Source organism: Lepisosteus platostomus, chromosome 10 (genome assembly GCF_059453375.1).
Source record: "Lepisosteus platostomus isolate fLepPlt1 chromosome 10, fLepPlt1.hap1, whole genome shotgun sequence".
Taxonomy (NCBI): domain Eukaryota; kingdom Metazoa; phylum Chordata; class Actinopteri; order Semionotiformes; family Lepisosteidae; genus Lepisosteus; species Lepisosteus platostomus.
This window is the reverse complement of record NC_142620.1, coordinates 12,927,072-12,945,663: the sequence shown is the minus strand read 5'-3', so window position 1 is coordinate 12,945,663 and position 18,592 is coordinate 12,927,072. Positions and strand designations below refer to the sequence as shown.

General features: G+C 39.5%; 1 protein-coding gene and 1 long non-coding RNA gene across 10 annotated transcripts in view; one reads left to right on the top strand and one right to left on the bottom strand.

Annotated features, from left to right (window-relative positions):
• Positions 1 to 3,481: 3,481 nt before the first annotated feature.
• On the bottom strand, positions 3,482 to 13,794 carry LOC148653358 (uncharacterized). The gene is made up of 3 exons (XR_015941646.1): positions 13,687 to 13,794; positions 3,895 to 3,962; positions 3,482 to 3,789 (listed from the first exon to the last, which is right to left on the bottom strand). It is a non-coding gene; the product is annotated as an uncharacterized LOC148653358 (long non-coding RNA).
• A 7-nt stretch (positions 13,795 to 13,801) lies between these two features.
• Positions 13,802 to 18,592, top strand: part of trim9 (tripartite motif containing 9) — a 43,619-nt gene continuing 38,828 nt past the window's right edge. For all 9 annotated transcript variants that reach the window (XM_088648290.1, XM_088648288.1, XM_088648289.1 and 6 more), the window contains exon 1: positions 13,802 to 14,906. In XM_088648290.1, the coding sequence (XP_088504416.1) occupies positions 14,070 to 14,906 (837 nt within the window). In that variant the 5' untranslated portion in view covers positions 13,802 to 14,069. The remainder of the gene's footprint in view (positions 14,907 to 18,592) is intronic.

The following is an 18,592-nucleotide window of genomic DNA, read 5'->3' as shown; positions in this document are numbered from 1 at the left end:
AGTACCTCTAGTATTAACATTATTTCTGTAACATTATTCTGGACTTGTTAAAAATTTGTACTGCATTACTGCTGTTAAACGGAGTGTTGGAGTCCACTCCGTTGTGTAATTTATGCTACTGTCTTGAGCTTCCAAAGACTTTAGTGTTCGAGTTATGCAAATGAAACAAGGATAAGCATATTTGCGTTTGTTCCCTGTGAAATAGACTCTATGCAAGTATTCACACACTCAGCCACAATTATAATTGTGTTTGTAAATACCCTGTCGAGTCCAAATACATTTAGCAATTTTAATGAGATCGGAAAACAAATATTACAACTATTATCTGCTCACCCTCCTTCTCTCACAATTCCCCAGGTTTTCTTTTAAAAACATGGCGCTTTCTCAAGAATCTGGAGTACTGTGGAGCACTCTATACTGTAGCCCCAGTTGTGGAAAGTGCGTGTCTTTCAGAGAAATGCCCTTATGTTTTATATGACGTCAGCCCGCTGAAGGGCCTGGGGAGGATCAATGAAAATCTGTGACGCACTTCAGCATAGCAACGTTCTTTGCATCTCAGTGACCCCGAGATACATCAGAAGAGCAAGACCAGCCAATAACTGATCACCAAACAATAGCCTGATCGGGATTAGGATTTGCTCAACTTGGCTTGCGCTGAAAGTTAAAAACAAACCTAATGACACAATAATTTAGTCCCATCAATCTCACATTGTGATATGTTCCATTTGTTCTATTATTCAGTTATATCAAAGGAGAGCAGGCACCCAAAGTCAATGTTGCATGATCTTTTCAGCAGATGCCAATTTCTAACACTACTTAACAAAGTCTATATCTCTAATCCTATTGGACAGGTTTACAAGATGCATTATTCTGCAATTGTTCCCAGTGGGATTAAAGCATCATTCAACATACAGTACATACCAATGTATAACAGTAAATCCCATACACCATGGATATTATAAAATGCATCAAGTACAAATTGCTATGCTACATATCATATTATAGCCCACTGTGACTTTGCAATGGCTAATGTGCTAACTGTGCAATGCTGTATTGAAGAGCTTAGAATAGAAGGCTGCTGTCCAATAACACAAACAGCACTTTTATAAGATATGACTTATACTCTGCAAAACTTGCATTTTAAACAGTGCTGTAATCACTTCTGAGTAGCGTCTACCAAGAAATAATTACTGGAGTCAAGTCAAAAATGATTAAGTACCATTGGAGTGTTGTTGGTCTAGCAGTGACAGAGAAAGATTAGAAGCACATAATGCAGGAGACTGTTGTAATCCCATTAAACTCACCATTACAGGATCCTTCATTTTTTAAACTGTGCACCCTGATGCACAATCCAACACTAGTTTCCCTAAGAATAAAGCTTCTCTATTCAACTCTGTGAAGTCAACATACAACAGCTATGTTACCCACTTACACACACCTTTCTAAACATATTATCCGATAGCTGAAGTCTCCTGGTTGGGTTAGCAGTGAATTTCTGATTTTAGTGATTACATGATTTTTTAAATTTAGAGTCCTTAGTACAGCACCCTCTAAATGTGATCATACCCTTAATGAACAGTAAGTCAAAGCCTACTGAGCATGAAAATAGAGGTGTACATTAATTATTTTTTGGTTGCAAATATTCAACTAAATACTGTACTTGTATAACTGTATGGCAATTATAAGGAGAATATCTGTTTAAAACAGTTACAAGCTTTGCTAATGATTTTCATTCCCTGCTTCTTGTACTACTCATGAGAGATATTTGATCATTCCTCCATGCACAACCTCTCCAGCTCTCCCAGTCTGCATCATCTGTTTTTTTCTGTGAGTGATACTGTTAGTATTCTCCAATTAAGCTTCTGTTTAGGATATGATCATACACCACTGGTATGTGAAGGAGGTTCCACAATGATGCTGATATAACAAATAATCTACTATACATTTGATAAGCTCTCTTTAATGTCTCTCTTTAAACTATCTTAATCTTATGATCATTAAAGCCTAATGCAGGCTTAGTGTTGCTATCCTATTGAAAAGTCTATTTACTATAGCCAATCTTCAGTTTCATGAAAAAAGAAACATTCTGGTACATTTTATAATGTCTTCCTTTAGTTCTAAGACACCAAGACCAGACAAGAGGATGCAAAGAAACCCCAAAGAAAAACAGGTGCATTTAGTTTCTTCACAAAAAGAATAGCATTCTTAGCAGTTTTACTTTTTAATTTGTCAAAGCACTCTAGAATGTCTTAACAGGGATGATGCAATAAAACATTGTAGTGTTGTATATTTTTAACATAGTGGTGGAAGCTCATACATTATAGCTTTTGCTGATTTTAATAACAGCTTCCTGTTATGATCTTTATTCCAAAGACACAAGAGCACAGTGTATATTGAACACTCTTAAATAGCAAATCTCAGGCATAGATTCTTTGAAAGCAGAGAAATATCAATGAAGAAATGTGAATAATTTGCATCAGCTTACCCTGTTCTCAAAGAAAGTAAATGTGCTAAAATACTGTATGAATGGTGTGTGTTATTTAGCACAGAGAGATATGCAGCTGTGAGAAGCAGGTCTCATGCTGCAGAATTATAAAAAGCAGATGGCATCAGTTTTAAAACTGTACTTTGGGTGAGAGGGTTGCCATGGCTACCTTCTCCCCCTGTCAAGATCCTCGTCTACAACTGAAGACGTCAGAGTGACCCTCCGTTGCCAAGACCCCAATCTCTCAATTAGGAATACTGTTTGTAGGAAAAAAAATTTCTTGTGAGGTCCCCTCTCTCTTATGACTTACGGGACAGCCCAGCTTTAAGAGGTCTGGTAGATTAGCATTGCGTTGTGGTTAACTTGCTCATGTGGTTGTCTCACTTTGCAATTTAAACAGTTAGCACCTCAGTGGTATACAGAAAGAGCTGCCCAAAAACAACAGCTATGCTGCCAGTCAGTATGATGAGTAATGGGCATCTCTGCCATTGAGGAAAAGCTCACTCCATGGGTCTGGATATGATGACATCATTTCACTTTGTATCCGTATTCGTCAGATCTCAGAAACTAGGAGAGACTGATTGCTATAAGTGGTGTTGGTGGACAAGTAGATGACACTCTTTCCTCTGGAATAAAATAGCCAACTAATACCCCCAAAATGATGGCAGAGTGACAACCTTAAAACCAGGGTCCTGACAATTGTAATTTTAATTATAATAATTTAAATAACTGCTTACACTTATAGCCCTTTTCTGGACACTTCACTCAAAGCACTTTACAGGTAATGGGGACTGCCATCCACCACCACCAATACCAATATGTAGCCCCACCTGGATGATGCGATGGTAGCCATAGTGCGCACAGTATGCTCCCCACACATCAGCTATCAGTGGGGAGAACAGAGTGATGAAGTCAATTCGTAGATGGGGACTATTAGGAGGCCATGATTGGTAAAGGCTGATGGGAAATTTGGCCAGGAGACCGGGGTAACACCCCTACTCTTTTGGAGAAATGCCCTAGGATTTATAATGACCACAGAGAGTCATGACTTGGTTTTATATCTCATCCAAAGGATGGCGCCTTTTTACAGTATAGTGTCCCCGACACTATACTGGGTCATTAGGACCCACACAGACCGCAGGGTGAGCGCCCCCTACTGGCTCCACTTCCAGCTTTTGTTTTTCCCAGGAGGTCTCCCATCCAAGTACTGCTCAGGCTCCCACCTACCTACTGTACTGTACAGTAGCTTCAGTGGGCTGTCAGTGGTGAGCTGCAGGGTGAAATGGCTGCTGGGTAAAATCCTCCTGAGGGAATAATAAGCCACTTCTTTTAGAACCTCTCAAACTACTGCACGTTTTGCCATTCTTTCTACCAATTAAGAACACTATTTTTCGGTAACACATACTTACAGTATGTTTTATTCCTAGGGGGTCATTAACTTTCCCACTTGCCTTGACTGTCTTCATGATGGAAGAAACTGAAATTTAAATTAAACAAACTCAACATACACTTGCATTTCTTTTTTAAATCAAGTTTTAGTTATAGTTTTTCAAGGATACATATAGATTTCGAGGCGGCTATGTGTGTTATTAGAAAAGGTCCATTCTGATATAATCAAAAACATTGTAAAAGAAGGTTTTGGACATGTCCTTCATGATTCCACATATGAAAGGCTTCTGTGGCTTTAGCACAGCTGCGACTGAAAGAAATTTCACACTTTATTGCTTCAGGGCTATAGTGCTATATTCCTGGTGGCCTGTGGGTAGTAAATACCCATAACAGCACATATGCCTGGGGTACAGGGCCTTATGGCTGTCTGTGTTGCACCAGTGGGGCACTGACACTTGCTCCCATTACAGCTGTCTACTTCTCACAAGAATTACTCTGGGCACTCCGATTGACAATTTCAGATACATTTGATGCACGTAAACGTAACCGGATTTATAAATTAGTATTTTCAGAAGAATTCCAAGTCTGAGCAACTCAGTGATGTGGTGGATTCACATTGCCTCTCTTCCGTTCCAGGGGCCCGTTTGTGATACTGGCCTTGGGTGCCAGTGAGTGCAGAGTCTGTATCTCCTCCCCACGTTTGCATGGGTTTTCCCCTCATTCTCTGATTTTTCCCTCCAGTTCAAAGGCATGCAGGTTAGATGCACTGGCTGCTTGAAATTGTGGCCTTGAGGACCAGGATAATTTTGGTCAGCTGTGACAAAAGTGCTAGATAACCCAACCCTTGCATGACAGAAGCATTTCCCAATCAGTACTGGCTCTAGAAGGACTGATTTTTGAAGGTGGGGAATAAAGCAGTGAACAATTTCATACAAATGTTCAGTTACCAGAACTCCCAAAATTAAATCAACATTTGATAATTGACATATTGTCCGGATTTCTAGAAAGTAGTTTCTTAATTTAACAATTGATTGCCATTAGTTGCTTTTTTTTTAATTGCACTGACATAAAGGTGCAGTTACTGCCTTGTCAGGTTTAAAATTAATAAAAAAGGCCTGGGAAACTTAAATGTGAAATCTGAGACCTATGTACCCCCAAGTGATTATCTGCTCCATTCATAGAGCTTCAAGTCACAAACCAGCAATTGTCTCTTTCTCAGTCGAATCACACAAAAAAAAGCCCACAAAACCTCAGCAAGCTTGTGTGCATCTGTCCATTTCAAGATTCGCCATCAAGCATTTTAAACTATTTAAAGTTATTGGTATTTTTGTCCACGATTTGATCAGGCCGATGGAAGCAACAAAATGTTTATCCAGTGCAGTTTCTAAAAAAGGACGTTTGCCAAGGTGTCAGTTAGCACATTGGCACTTGTTTCCAGTCAGTGCAAAATACATTTTCCACAAACACCATAGTTGCATGGTATGAAGGCACAGTAATTGCAGCAGTATTGTTTATTGTAATACATTAAATCACTTCCAACACTTTTCCTAGTAGAAGTGCCACAGAGCATTAAAAGCCTATTTGATTCCAATATAAATAAGTGAGTTATACGGTATTCTACAGAAAAGCTTTTGGGATGTGATCATACAGCACTGGTATGTGAAGGAGGTACCCAAGATATATTTCTGAACACTTGTTTTCATCAAATACATTTATTTTTGAAATTCTGATTGTAAAGGAGACACTATCTATTTGAATAAAGCACTTGTGACTGAGCAAAATGCATACAAGAGTGCAGCACTTCTACACCAAGGCACACAAAGGAACCCAACTGGAAAGTTTTCAGCTGTAAAGACATCCTTTGGTTCTCTAGTTCAAATTCACTGACTGAGAAAAAAAGTCACATCATCAAGTTAATGTGGTAAATCTGCTTTCCCCGTTTGCTGCTGGTATAAATGTTGCATCTCAAGAAGCATTTTAATGGATGTGCCACCATCTGGAAAACTGATTTACCTATTATGGGAAGGCTGTTTTATGCAACCCTCCCCAAAAGAGTACACCTCATTACTACAGTGCAAAAAGGATTAATGACCTAGACACGCACAGCAAAAGACAATGATGCAACACACAATAATAGGATTGTTACAGGACTTGTAACAAGCATGACCTAAAGCAGGCACAAATGATGTGATACTCCTACAGTGAATATCATGTGCAGTTCAAATCACCACCCCTTCCAATGATCGTGCAAATTTGACTTCTAAAAATAACACTCTTTATCTTCAATGCAAATGAAGGCAGCTAAAGGGTAATTCTGGAACAAAATCTGTTATGGCAATTTGCATTTTAATTGAGATCAGTTTTTTCTAAGAATCTGGGCTCCCACTACCTACCACTTTTAGATGAGATCTCTACCACCGCTGCTAAACTGTTAAATGGCAGGGAACATGGGCTTTTCCTTCCCACGCGCTCCATTATTTCACTTCTAAATAATTCATTCTCTCTTTGACTACAAAAGATTCTAAAATATAGGGAACTCTTTGTACATACCCACTCTCTGTCAAGAAGAGATCATACTGACTGCTACCTGTACTTATTCGCTCCCACTCGAACAGACAATTTGTGGTTGATGGTAATCATGTTACATTCCCCTGGATAATGTCAAAGTGCTCTCCCAGGCAGGTGACTGAGGGAACACATGGCACACTCTGCGATAGGAGAGCTTTAAACCCTTAACAGCACTTCACTTATAGCTTTTTAGAGAGCTCAAGAACTGAGTTGTTGCTCTGCTTTCAGGTACTTTTGTTTCTTCTTGGTATAATCAAGCATTTAATGTCCTTGAGCAGAGTTTCTGATCCTTGTAGATCAGCAGGTCATTAAACCTGTGCTGAAATCAACACAGTGGTTCCCAGTCCCTAGCCTGTAGTAACTGCCCTAAAGCCCTTTAGGATTCTAAGGTTCTCCTTGGCAATAATGTGTCTTATTTCATTCACGTACTAATTCTGCTTCTTTCTTTCTAGATCTGGAGAAATCTGCCCATGTGCTGAAATAGGGCTAGTGTTGCCAAGTGCTCATTCTTGTACGGAGTACCTTTGCCTTCGGGGTTTTAATGTGCGAAAGAAAACAGGCTGTAACTGTCTATTTTGTCGAATCATTTTTCCAAATGTCTTCCTTTCCTCTTTTCACATAAACCGATCCATTGAGGTTTGTGGTGCCCAAGGGTAGAAAGTGAATTTATTTTTTTTTGGTGCTGGTTAATTTTCTAATGGTATTATTCATCATTGAAACTTCAGTGCAATGTACACATCATTGTGTTTTGCCCCTTGCACCTAGGTTTGTGAATTGGCTCACAATGATGTTTAACCAATAGATTCCATCTCAGCTTAGATTTAACTGGAACTGATATGACCATAAATTGATGTGTGAAAGATCTCCACATCCAGCATCTGGGATTTCATCCTCTGTGGTGCTAATGCCCACTTGTACGCTCTTTGAAAATGAAAAGCATGGTGCAGAAAAAAAACAGGAAAAATATGTATTTTTACACTATTATTTTCTTTTATTTAGATCTCAAGACTAAATCTATTTCATTACTGTAGCTACTCTTGTCTTTCAGAAACAAACCCAAAACAGTCACCTACTGCTCTTCTGAATACAGGTCTATTTCAGCACAATATACTTTAATAAAAACTCAATCAAAATATATTAAGAAATGTCACATTTCATTTTTCAAAGCTCTGGCTAGATGGAGAATTTATTGCCATGGAAGCCTGATCTAAAAGCAATATAAATGATGGCAAAGTGCTGAAAGGTGGAAGACACATGTAGCCTGGTCTCTGCCATTACTGGTCTACTTTGTTGCTTTTACAAAATACTGGGGTGTATGGGACTTCATTACAGCAACACCACCAAAAGGTGAACTTAGTCAAGCCTACTGTATATGCTTTAGCCTAGCTAGCTAGTCTGTGCTTGGTAGATACTAGAATTGAGAGTTTTAATAACAAACATAAATTAAGAAACAACCTTATCTCTCTTTTATTACACTAGGATCAAATACATATCCTTATTTAATGTGACTGCACAGAGTTAAATATAGAACAAAAAACACTTCCATCACACACCATTACAGTAAAATAAGTGTCTCAGCTTTTTCGTATGTAACGCAGACCTAGTGATGTAAGTCCTGCTAGACCTAACTTTGATTCATAAAATTTCATTTTACCAAGACTCGTATTTATCTGTATTCCCACTAGATTTACCTTAATAGTTGCCATTAACCCATCAGGCCACTCCAGTATGAAATGATTTTGACAGAATGCAGCCTCACTAATACAAGAATGTGATTTCCACTGGTGCTTTAAGAACCAGTTACTGTAAATCTACAGTACATGTTTACTATATACCTTATACTACATGTATACTATATATCTTACTGTATAGTGGTATATACACCAAATATTAAATAGAAGACATGCCACTATACAAAGCATCACTTTTTTTGAATAATCATTTTACAAATACTAAACATGTACAGTATGCCATAATGTTACTATAAAACTCAAAGTTTAACCATTTCAGAGCACTTTATGTGACACTTCAGACAAATATCCATTTGTACATTGATACTGTAGCACAAGATGTTAACAGAAATATGGTTCTCTGGGTGTGTTCAGAGGGTGTTATTCTGATTAAGAAAATAGCGTTGTGATGTCAGAAACATGAGACAAGTGTGACTAGAAATGTAGATGCTAACGATTAAGGGTCATACTTCAATCCCAGTCACACATAATCACTTTCTCATTGAATATGACACTTTCGCTGTGGGAAATGTGCACACATTCCTAAAAACATCATCAAGGCATCAAAAAGGCAAGGCAGATCATCAAATGCATCCATTTTCACTATGCTTTTCCTAACACAGTACAAGACACTTCTTCCTTTATCGATGAAGTAAATTCACAAGCTGCCGATACTGTCTTGACCACTGCAGTCATCAAAACAAGTGACAATTCAACATCAACACCAAGGAGATAATGAGATTGTTTGGCAATCTGTCTTTTTTATTATGATACAATCCTAACGTTACATTTTTGTGAGGAAAAGAGCTGTACTAACAAGCTTGCTGGCAGATTTCTGAATCAGAGCAACATACTTTGTCAGAAAGATATAAAGTCTTAATACAATATAGGAGAATTCCTCAGTGAGTAATTCTCACTGTGAGCTGTGTCAGTATCATAAGTTCTGGAGATATCTATTTAAAAAGCTGAATGAAAGTATAAAAGTTCATAATGGGTATTTTATTCTGAAAACCTATTATAAACTTTTCTACTTTCAGTAGGCTGATGGCAGAAATTAATATTTGAGGGATCTGAACTATATGGTGAAGTATTTTCTTCAAAACCATTTTTGTACAATATATACAAAAACAATATGTACTGTATATGTGTTTTTTTCAGTAATCATATGGTGTGTGGATTTTGATTTGAATTAACAGTTTTATGCCACTGTGTCCTTGTAAACAAAATGCAAAGGGTGAAAATTATGTTAAAACCTTAGAAATTTCACTGGCTCAATTTTTATTTGAAAATGGAGCTGTGTCTTTATTTTATCTCCCACTTCCAACATTTTTGCTTGTACTGGTTTCTAAAAGGCTTGTAAAAAAACACCATAAATTATACATTTATGCAGTTAGCCTTCATTCAGACATACTGTGTATAATAAAAATATAATAAACAGCATCTTAACTGTAACTGTACTCTATATGACAAAGGAATTGTGTTTATAAATCCTTCTGACTGTTAAGGGTGATCATTTAATTCAGTTCTTTACTGTGCTGCTGATTTATAGTTCAACAAAACTAACTATTCACAATCTAATAATCCTAGAAGTTGGACCAAAGTATTTATCTGTATTTTGATTATTTTCAGTTATTTTACATGCTGACAACTTTAAATTGAGAATTGCTACAATACATCATTATGGCCTGAACATCTCAATGTGAATTTGTCATTTCTCTTCAGCAAAAGCAAATACAATTATATTGAAGGACACAATATAGTTTTGTTTTCTAAAGCCTAATGAGCGAAATTTTCTAAAATGCCACATTGACTAACAGTACAATTTAGAATCAGACCGTCAACATGCTGAATAAACCACAATTAATTTAGGGTCTCACTTAATCCATCTCTTTCTCTTAACATATTAATTCAGGAATGAAGGTAGTTTACTTTTCTATTGTATATAACTATGCACAGTATATCTACAACCTAGAAAACAATGTTTATCATTCATCTTACTACAAATATGTTCTTCTTTGTGTGCTGTAAAATGAGGTTTTATTTTTAAAGCGTTGTCTATTTTATCCATCTGGCGTTATCTTCCTATTTGGTTAAGGAAAACATCAATCTTGACTGACAAAAAAACAAGAATAATGAAAAATAAACGGATATCCCATGCGAAAAAAAGCTAGCAGAAAAGGTATTATTTATCATTTATCATTATAAAATCCATAGCTTTCTCCAATAAACAAGAACCCCTTTCGTGGTACGTGCAGGAAAAGCCTTATCGAGCTCCGTGAAGTTGCACCCCCTACGGACAGCACAAACGATTAAACCCACCTCATTCGTTAGTGCTACTTTTGTGCCGGTTCGTGCAGTTGAAAATAGCGTTTGTGCTGTTTTCGTTCCCGAGATATAGCGCCTTGTTTTTCCGCTGATCACGTGACCATGCACGGTGCCTTTGAACTCCAGTGACCCCCGTCTGCCGAGCTCAAGCGTCTGTTACCGGTGCGAGAGTAACAGTTCTGCAATTGTGTTTCTTTGTTTTCCCTGGGTGGGGGCGGCGGTGGATTTTGCATTTAATATCAGTGTCTTCTGTGCGTTTGTGTGAGCAGGAAAATTAAATTTCTCACATACCCTAATCAGAAGAGTTGCAGGTGTAGTCTCAAAAAGCGAACATTAGCAAACAATTGCATGTTCTTACCAAGAGGCTTTAATGAGCACGTCTTAATACATCGTAGCGGTGTGCTTTTTTAAAAATCTGAAGAAGTGATCAGTTTCTCACTGTATCCTTCTTAAATAAACACGCGCACCAAGGGACGTGTAGAGATTCGCTCCGTCAGTCGAGCCACGTGTTCAAAAAGTCTTGAATGTAACTTTACGAACAAGACCACTGTTGCACTTTTTATGCAAAGAACATCCGTTAAAGTAAAAAAGAACCAGGGTGTTTTAAGGGGCATTACGAACAAGGTTGTCGCGGGCAGTAAATAACACAACCGAGAAGCAACACTGGAAAGTCCACCGTCTCACACCTGCGGACCACGGCAATATTGGAAACATATTTTTATTTTCACATAACAAAAAGTGAACATATATCTGAATTCTTTAATAAACTGTCATTATCCGTGTGTTTTTATTGACAGGAATCGTATGCGCAAACATGAGGCGATGAGCTCACTGTCCTTTTATCTTTGGGTTTTCGGCCAGTCCTTGGTGTAGAATACAGCGTGAGGGCACACCTGCCCCCTGAAGACACAGGTATGGGTGCCTGTGTTAGATCCTCAGGTGAAGTCAATGTAATGACCTAGACATGTTTGCTTGTCCTGCTCCATGAAGTTGCTGCGTTTGTGCCGGTAGATGTCGCTGTAAGTAGGGTTTGTGCTGCTTTCGTTTCCGAGCTATAGCGCCTTGTTGTCTCGGGTAATCACGTGACTATCTGCAAGGAAGTTTACAGGTACCAGCAAACTCGGTACTTGAACTTCTGATTGTGATGAAAATAATGGGGGCAATTTGTTTTCCGAGTCTGTCTGGTCGGGTGGGATGGATGTTTCAATATATTTCAATATAGCGCCTTCTTTTCCTGCCTGTGACGTCACTCTGTGCAAAGTCACGACCACCAGATCTTTCAGTTGTGATCTTTTGATCAGTTGACCCCAGACTTTGCAGCCTTTACAAGAATAAACAGTCTTACATTTAAGGAGGAGTTACTATGTTAGTTCATTGAGTTAGGTGTTTTCATTTAATTTTTAACCACGTTCTCGAAAATGTATTGCTTGTGCACTTCTTTCATTGGTGAAAAGACACCAGTTTCCAAATTACTGCTGGTACAACACGAGAGCCCATATTCACATTTTTAGGTATTAGTTTCAAGATCGATATAATTTAACAATAAAAAACAAAATTGAAGGCACGAACATAATAATATAATGATCATAGACTTTACATTTCTATTCATTTTTGAAGTACAAAATACCTGAAATATACGATTACAATTGTTCAAACACCATGTATTCATTACAGAAACCAGCGGAGACAGTTATATTGCAAATAAAAATGTATTTATTTCGAAGAGTACGGGACATTGTGAATCAATAAAGACGTTAAAAAAGCCGATAAGTAAAGTATTTTAAAAATAGATTCTCATTCACAGTAAACAAGCCGATCCACCCGGCGCTGCTAGCTTGAACAGCTCTCAGAGCCGTGATTGGCTAAACCCCCGAACAGCTCGGGCTCCGATTGGGAGTGAGAGTGAGAATCGACACTCTGATTGGGTAAAGAGCCACAGCGGAAGTTCTGTGTGTACCGTGTGTGCTGTATGAGCACGCTAGATACACAGTAACACATCCATTTGTTTCCAATTACTGATCAATCTAAGAGAAGTCGCACTGAGGTCAAAACTGAATAGCAAAGAATGTCATGGCATCCACAGCGCGTTCACGACTCCGATAGCATGTCACGATAGTAGTACGCGCACCACAGTCACATCGCGATACCCACTGCGACTGGGGGATCACTGTCAAGGCACCACTGTTGCTACATTAAGTCCATATATCGCGATATGACATACACCGAAAAAAGTGCTCCGCCCCCATGTTGCGACATGAAGCCGCATATCGCGATGTGACATACCCCGGCAAAAAGTACCCCAGCCCCATGTCACGACATGAAGCCCGCATATCGCGATATGACATACCCCGGCAAAAGTGCCCCGCCCCCATGTCGCGACATGAAGTCCGCATATCGCGATATGACATACCCCGGCAAAAGTGCCCCGCCCCTATGTCGCGACATGAAAGGCTCTATATCGCGATATGACATGCCCAGCCAAAACTCCCACCCACCATGTCGCGACATGGAGCCCGCATTTCGCGATATGACATGCCCAGCCAAAATGCCCCGCCCCCATGTCGCGACATGGAGTCCATATATTGCGATATGACATACCCGACAAAATGCCCTGCCCCCATGTCGCCACATGGAATACAAGTGTTGCGATAGGACATACCCTGGACAGCTCTTGTCAGGATGGTATCCCACAGTTACGCGTTTGGCAACAGCGTGTCACGGTAGGGAAAGAAAAGAAAAACGTGCCTTAGAAAATAAAAACCATGGAACTTACAATCGCGGTGATTTTACATACATTACAACCACTATTGTCTATTGTCATAGATGGTTAACTTGTTGGCATGCGTCATGTCTTAATATTATTCACATCTAAGGAGGCTCATGTTTATGGATATTGATTGTCTTTAAAATGTTAAGGGTACGAGCTAAACTGTAACAGAGCGCTTGAACTCGGTAGATGGGGTCACTGGAGGTCAAAGTCACCGAGCATCGTCAAGTGAAAAACAAGGCGCTATATCTCGGTAACGAAAGCAGCAAACGTAGCGCTAACGAATGAGACCGGTTTGGTTTCCCTACGACATTGTAGGGGTTACGTCACGACCCCGAAAAAAACAAGGCGCTATATCTCGGAAATGAAAGCAGCACAAAACTACTTTCAACGGCACAAACCGGCGAAAACGTAGCACTTACGAATAAGTTGGCTTTCATCATTTGTGCTGTCTGTAGGGGGACCAACTTCACGGAGCTGCCTTATCGATGCCTCTTCTGAGTCAACCTAAACGATACATCACGTAAACTGACAACTGAAATATCCAATTGTATCTCCGCACAGTTTACAGCGTCCAATCAGTTTTGTGTAGAGGTTGTCCTGTGCAAGGTAGGTGGGCTTAACAGCCTGAGATAAATTGGTCCGGTCTCATCCCTCAGGCTTGCTACAGCGGAGGTAGTAGCTGCTGTGGTAAGAGCCAGTCATTAAATTGAATGCTCCCTGATTTGGGTTTATTCCTGTGCAGAGCACAGCGCACTGCTTAACTTGTACGAGGCTTCGTTCATCTCCAAACAAACAGCCACCTATGGAAGAGATGGAAGAAGAATTAAAATGCCCTGTTTGCGGATCGTTTTACCGGGAGCCCATTATATTGCCGTGCTCCCACAATATCTGCCTGGCATGCGCTCGGAATATTTTAGTGCAGACCCCAGACGCCGAATCACCGCAGAGTACTCGGGCTTCTGGCTCGGGGGTTTCCGACTATGACTACCTAGATTTGGATAAAATGAGCTTGTACAGTGAGGCGGACAGCGGCTATGGCTCGTACGGAGGCTTCGCTAGTGCCCCGACCACCCCTTGCCAGAAATCCCCGAACGGGGTGCGGGTTTTCCCCCCTGCCGTCCCTCCTCCTCCTCCCCAGCACCACCTGCTACAGCACCCCGGCTCTCTGCCTCCCATCCCTCGCAACTCCTGCATCACCTGCCCGCAGTGCCATCGAAGCCTAATCCTGGACGACCGGGGGCTCCGCGGTTTCCCCAAGAACAGGGTGCTGGAAGGGGTGGTCGACAGGTACCAGCAGAGCAAAGCGGCCGCACTGAAGTGTCAGCTTTGCGAAAAGAGCCCCAAAGAAGCTACTGTGATGTGTGAGCAGTGCGACGTCTTCTACTGCGACCCTTGCCGTCTGAGATGCCACCCTCCCCGGGGCCCGCTCGCCAAGCATCGCCTCGTACCCCCGGCTCAGGGGAGGGTTAGCCGCAGACAGAGCCCCCGAAAAATTTCCACCTGTACCGAGCACGAACTGGAGAACCACAGCATGTACTGCGTCCAGTGCAAGATGCCTGTGTGCTACCAGTGTCTGGAAGAGGGCAAGCACTCCACGCATGAAGTCAAAGCGTTGGGAGCCATGTGGAAACTTCACAAGGTAACAGTTTGGGTTACTTGCGTCTTGTTTTCTTCTTTCCACGAGTGGATTGATTGTGCTTAACGTTGTATCACAGTTTCCTTAAAAATATCTTTAAAGTCTGTTTTTATTCATTCAGGTCGCCTAGGTTATGTAGATTACTGCCGTCATTTAGATAAGTTTACTGTTGGTGAGATAGTTTTTGTGCTATTTGTTTTCAAGACGATATTATTAATACGGGTAAAAAAAGATTCGGACAAAGTATAAAGCACACATATTTCGCACGGTCCTAGCATTGTATAAGCTTTCGTTTATGTCTGGGTGCTCGAATATAATGAACATTTCATTCACATGATAATTTCGTCAATATAAATGTTACTGTTTCCTTAAAACATATTACAAAAGAGCCATTACTTGTGCGTAATAAGTTGTCACAGTAACGGTGTGGAACAAGGACTGCATATTTGGGGTGCTGTTAGCTCGAGTTATGATTCAGTTTGCTGGGAGTGAAGTCTATGCTTTCGTCTCTGCACTGCAGACCTGCGTTAAGAACTACTGATTAAAAAATACCCTGTAACATAAGAAATGAGTTAAAGTATTTTTTATTGTTGCGTTCAATTTATTGACTATACGTTCTACCAGAAAATGACGTAGTTGCTCGGACGTGTATGACAGACACCCGACTTTACCATTTTCATTCATTGATTCATTCATTGTGGTATCGTCAAAAGCTGCAGGCTGGGTGTGTGTTTTGAATTAGTAATGAGTTTAATTTTTTTAGCCTATTGAAACGCTAACTTTCCACGTTCAATGACTTACTGGTGCCAGTTTATTAAGCTTTGAGAAAGCAGCAGATCCCAGATTTAGCAGCTTCAAGTTCTTTTGAAAGAATCATGACAATTGTAGTAAGGCTTAGAACACTTGACAAAACCTTTGCCAAGGGAACAAACAGTACATGTAACACTACAAGCCCAACTCAAGTATTACAGCAGACTGCAGTTACTTTACTGAAGGGTATTTTTGTTGCCCCTTTTGAAGTTTATTTTGTTTGTGAACCAAAAATATTTAAAATATCCCCTGCATCTTCTTTCACACAGATAACCAGGAAATTAAGATTATCTCAATGAATACCATTCCAAAGGTACACATTAACAGTAGTTTTGCAAAAGTATGTATTTACAAAAGTGCACTTGTTTTTAAGAAAATCTGAGTAACTTTAGCCAGTTCACCTTTTACTTACCAATGTTTAAATACCAGTACATTTCCTAGTGTGTTGTGGACTTATTTATCCTAAGATTTCATTGTCAGCTGTATTGTTTTCTTATCAGCATGATGGTCTCTAGTCTTCATTGTTATTGTCTGTCATTGTATGGCAAAGTCTGTACTTCTAACCCTGTGTGTGGCTTCAGTCTATAGTTGTTTCATCTCTGCTTTTAACTATTTTCCCCAAAAAGTATGAAACTCTTAAAAATCCATTTCTGATATAATCTATTTTTGCCTGTATCTGCAATAAAGGTTTGATAATTGATTTAGATAGACCTATGTATTTACGCTAAATTACAATGAAAATTATTTTCTTATTTTCCTTAATTCTACATAATTTTAAAAAATAGAAACAGAATGACTGCCCTCTTTAACATCTGGCAAAGCTCTACCCATATATTTTTAGTAATAATTATAACACAATTATTTTTTAAATTCTATCAGAATTATGGTACTAAAATATATAACTAAATAATGCACATACAGTAAAGTTTAGCAAAATTGTCTTGCAAAAATGATCCAATTCTGTGTTGTTTGTAAGGCAGTTTTTTTTTGTCATAGCATGTCCTTTTAATTGTTTTGGGGCAGGTATACTGTATATTTCAAGGACCAAATTACAAAAACAGTGGTTGCTGTCTGTATAATTGAGCCTCTCCCTCCCACCTCCTATGTTGTGGTAAGAGCCAGTCATTAAGTGAATGCTCAGTGATTTGGGTTTTTTCCTGTGCAGAGTACAGCGCACTGCTTAGCTTGTACAAGGATTTGTTCATCCCCAAAAACCAAACTAAAAGAAAATATTAAGATAAAAGAACCTGTAAAAGAAAAGAATTAAAACATGTAACTTTCAGAGATTTACAGTGAGATGCTCCTCCTGGGAAGTGAGGGTAGCTCTTAGAAACATTTATATCTCTGAAATCTATAGTGAATTCTCAATTCTAATGAGACTTGAGAAGAGCACTGATGTACTCCCTGACTTTGAAGACTAAATATTTGCCCAAATGATAGCCAAACAAAAAAGTATTACAGTTAGCAACATGCTGGCTGGTTGAAGGTGTGGTTTAGAGAGGGTAGCTATCTACAGCAGATGTGCTGTGAGTCCAGTGGCATGTGTATGTGTGCCAGTGTTTGAGCATCAGCGTGAGAACTGATGGGACCCCTGTGAACTTTCCCTTGAGCAAACACCGTCACTAAGGAAAGAGCAGAAGGATTGGGACCCATTGTCTGCCTGAAAAAGCCACAGCGGCAGAACAATCTGCCCTTAGAGATCAACACAGCTGTGCCGGCCATCCTCCGCAGGCCAAATTCAAACAGACATAAAGAAGAAGAATTTGGGAAGACCGTGCAATGCAAATAGGATTTCCTGAGCGCTTTTTCTGTCAGGAATGAACCAAATTCCTATCCTGAATAAAGGTCTTAATATTACTAGTCTTAATACAATTAAGTTTTGATCCAACCCGTACAGTGAAATAACCTCAATATTTATGTAACACTTTCAACGTCACCTCTTGTAGGTACTACAGGGTGGCACAAGAGCCCTATGACTGATCTACAGTGAAAGGCAATTTTATCTCATTCAGGTGCACCAATCAACATTTTGAGAGCACTCTCCTCTCACCTGCTCTTTTAGCAGATTGCAGGCAATAGATGAACACTTCTGAACTGTTATGAGTACAGCTGATCTTATCATAACTTAGGAGTCTTTGTATTCATGATAGCAGTGTATGGCAGGACAACATAGCAGAGATTAACATATACCTACATTAGTCTCTCTGAAGGTCAGCAGATTTTATTACAGCACCAACTGAGGTATCTCTTTACAATTATTTCCATTTAGAACCTATTTAGTTTTTAGGATTTCAAATGCATGCAGCTGAAACAAAAAAAACAACAACAGATTCATTGAGACATACACCATATTCTTCAAAGAAAGTATTCCAGAAATACTTGAATTCAACACATTGTCTTCCAAGCCTACATGACAATGGATGTCTGATTAAATGGCAAATCTATATACAGATATCTTTTATAATCCTTGTTACATAACCTGAGACCTGAAATGTAAAAACTATTTTAAAAAATACAAAAAATGAGACCAGAGAAAAACAATCATATACTGTACATGAACTGCCTTTAAAGGCTTGCCCCACTTTGCCAGAATAAACCATCTTTACACACAGAAGAGTACAAGAGGATCTGATACTGGTGAGGCCAACCCAATGGACTTATTCAGTAAAAAAGCTGAAATCAAATGAGAACGTGGGGCAGGGTGTTTTAAAGGGCACTCTTTCACACTGAAGGCTATAAGAGTCTGGAACAAGCTGCCCAGCCATGTTGTTGAAGATGATGCCACACAGTATCTTTCTTTTCAGAAATGTCTGGAAGACATACTAAAAACCAAATGAGCTGGACTTGGCCAAATGGTTTTTTCTTGTTTATAATGTTTC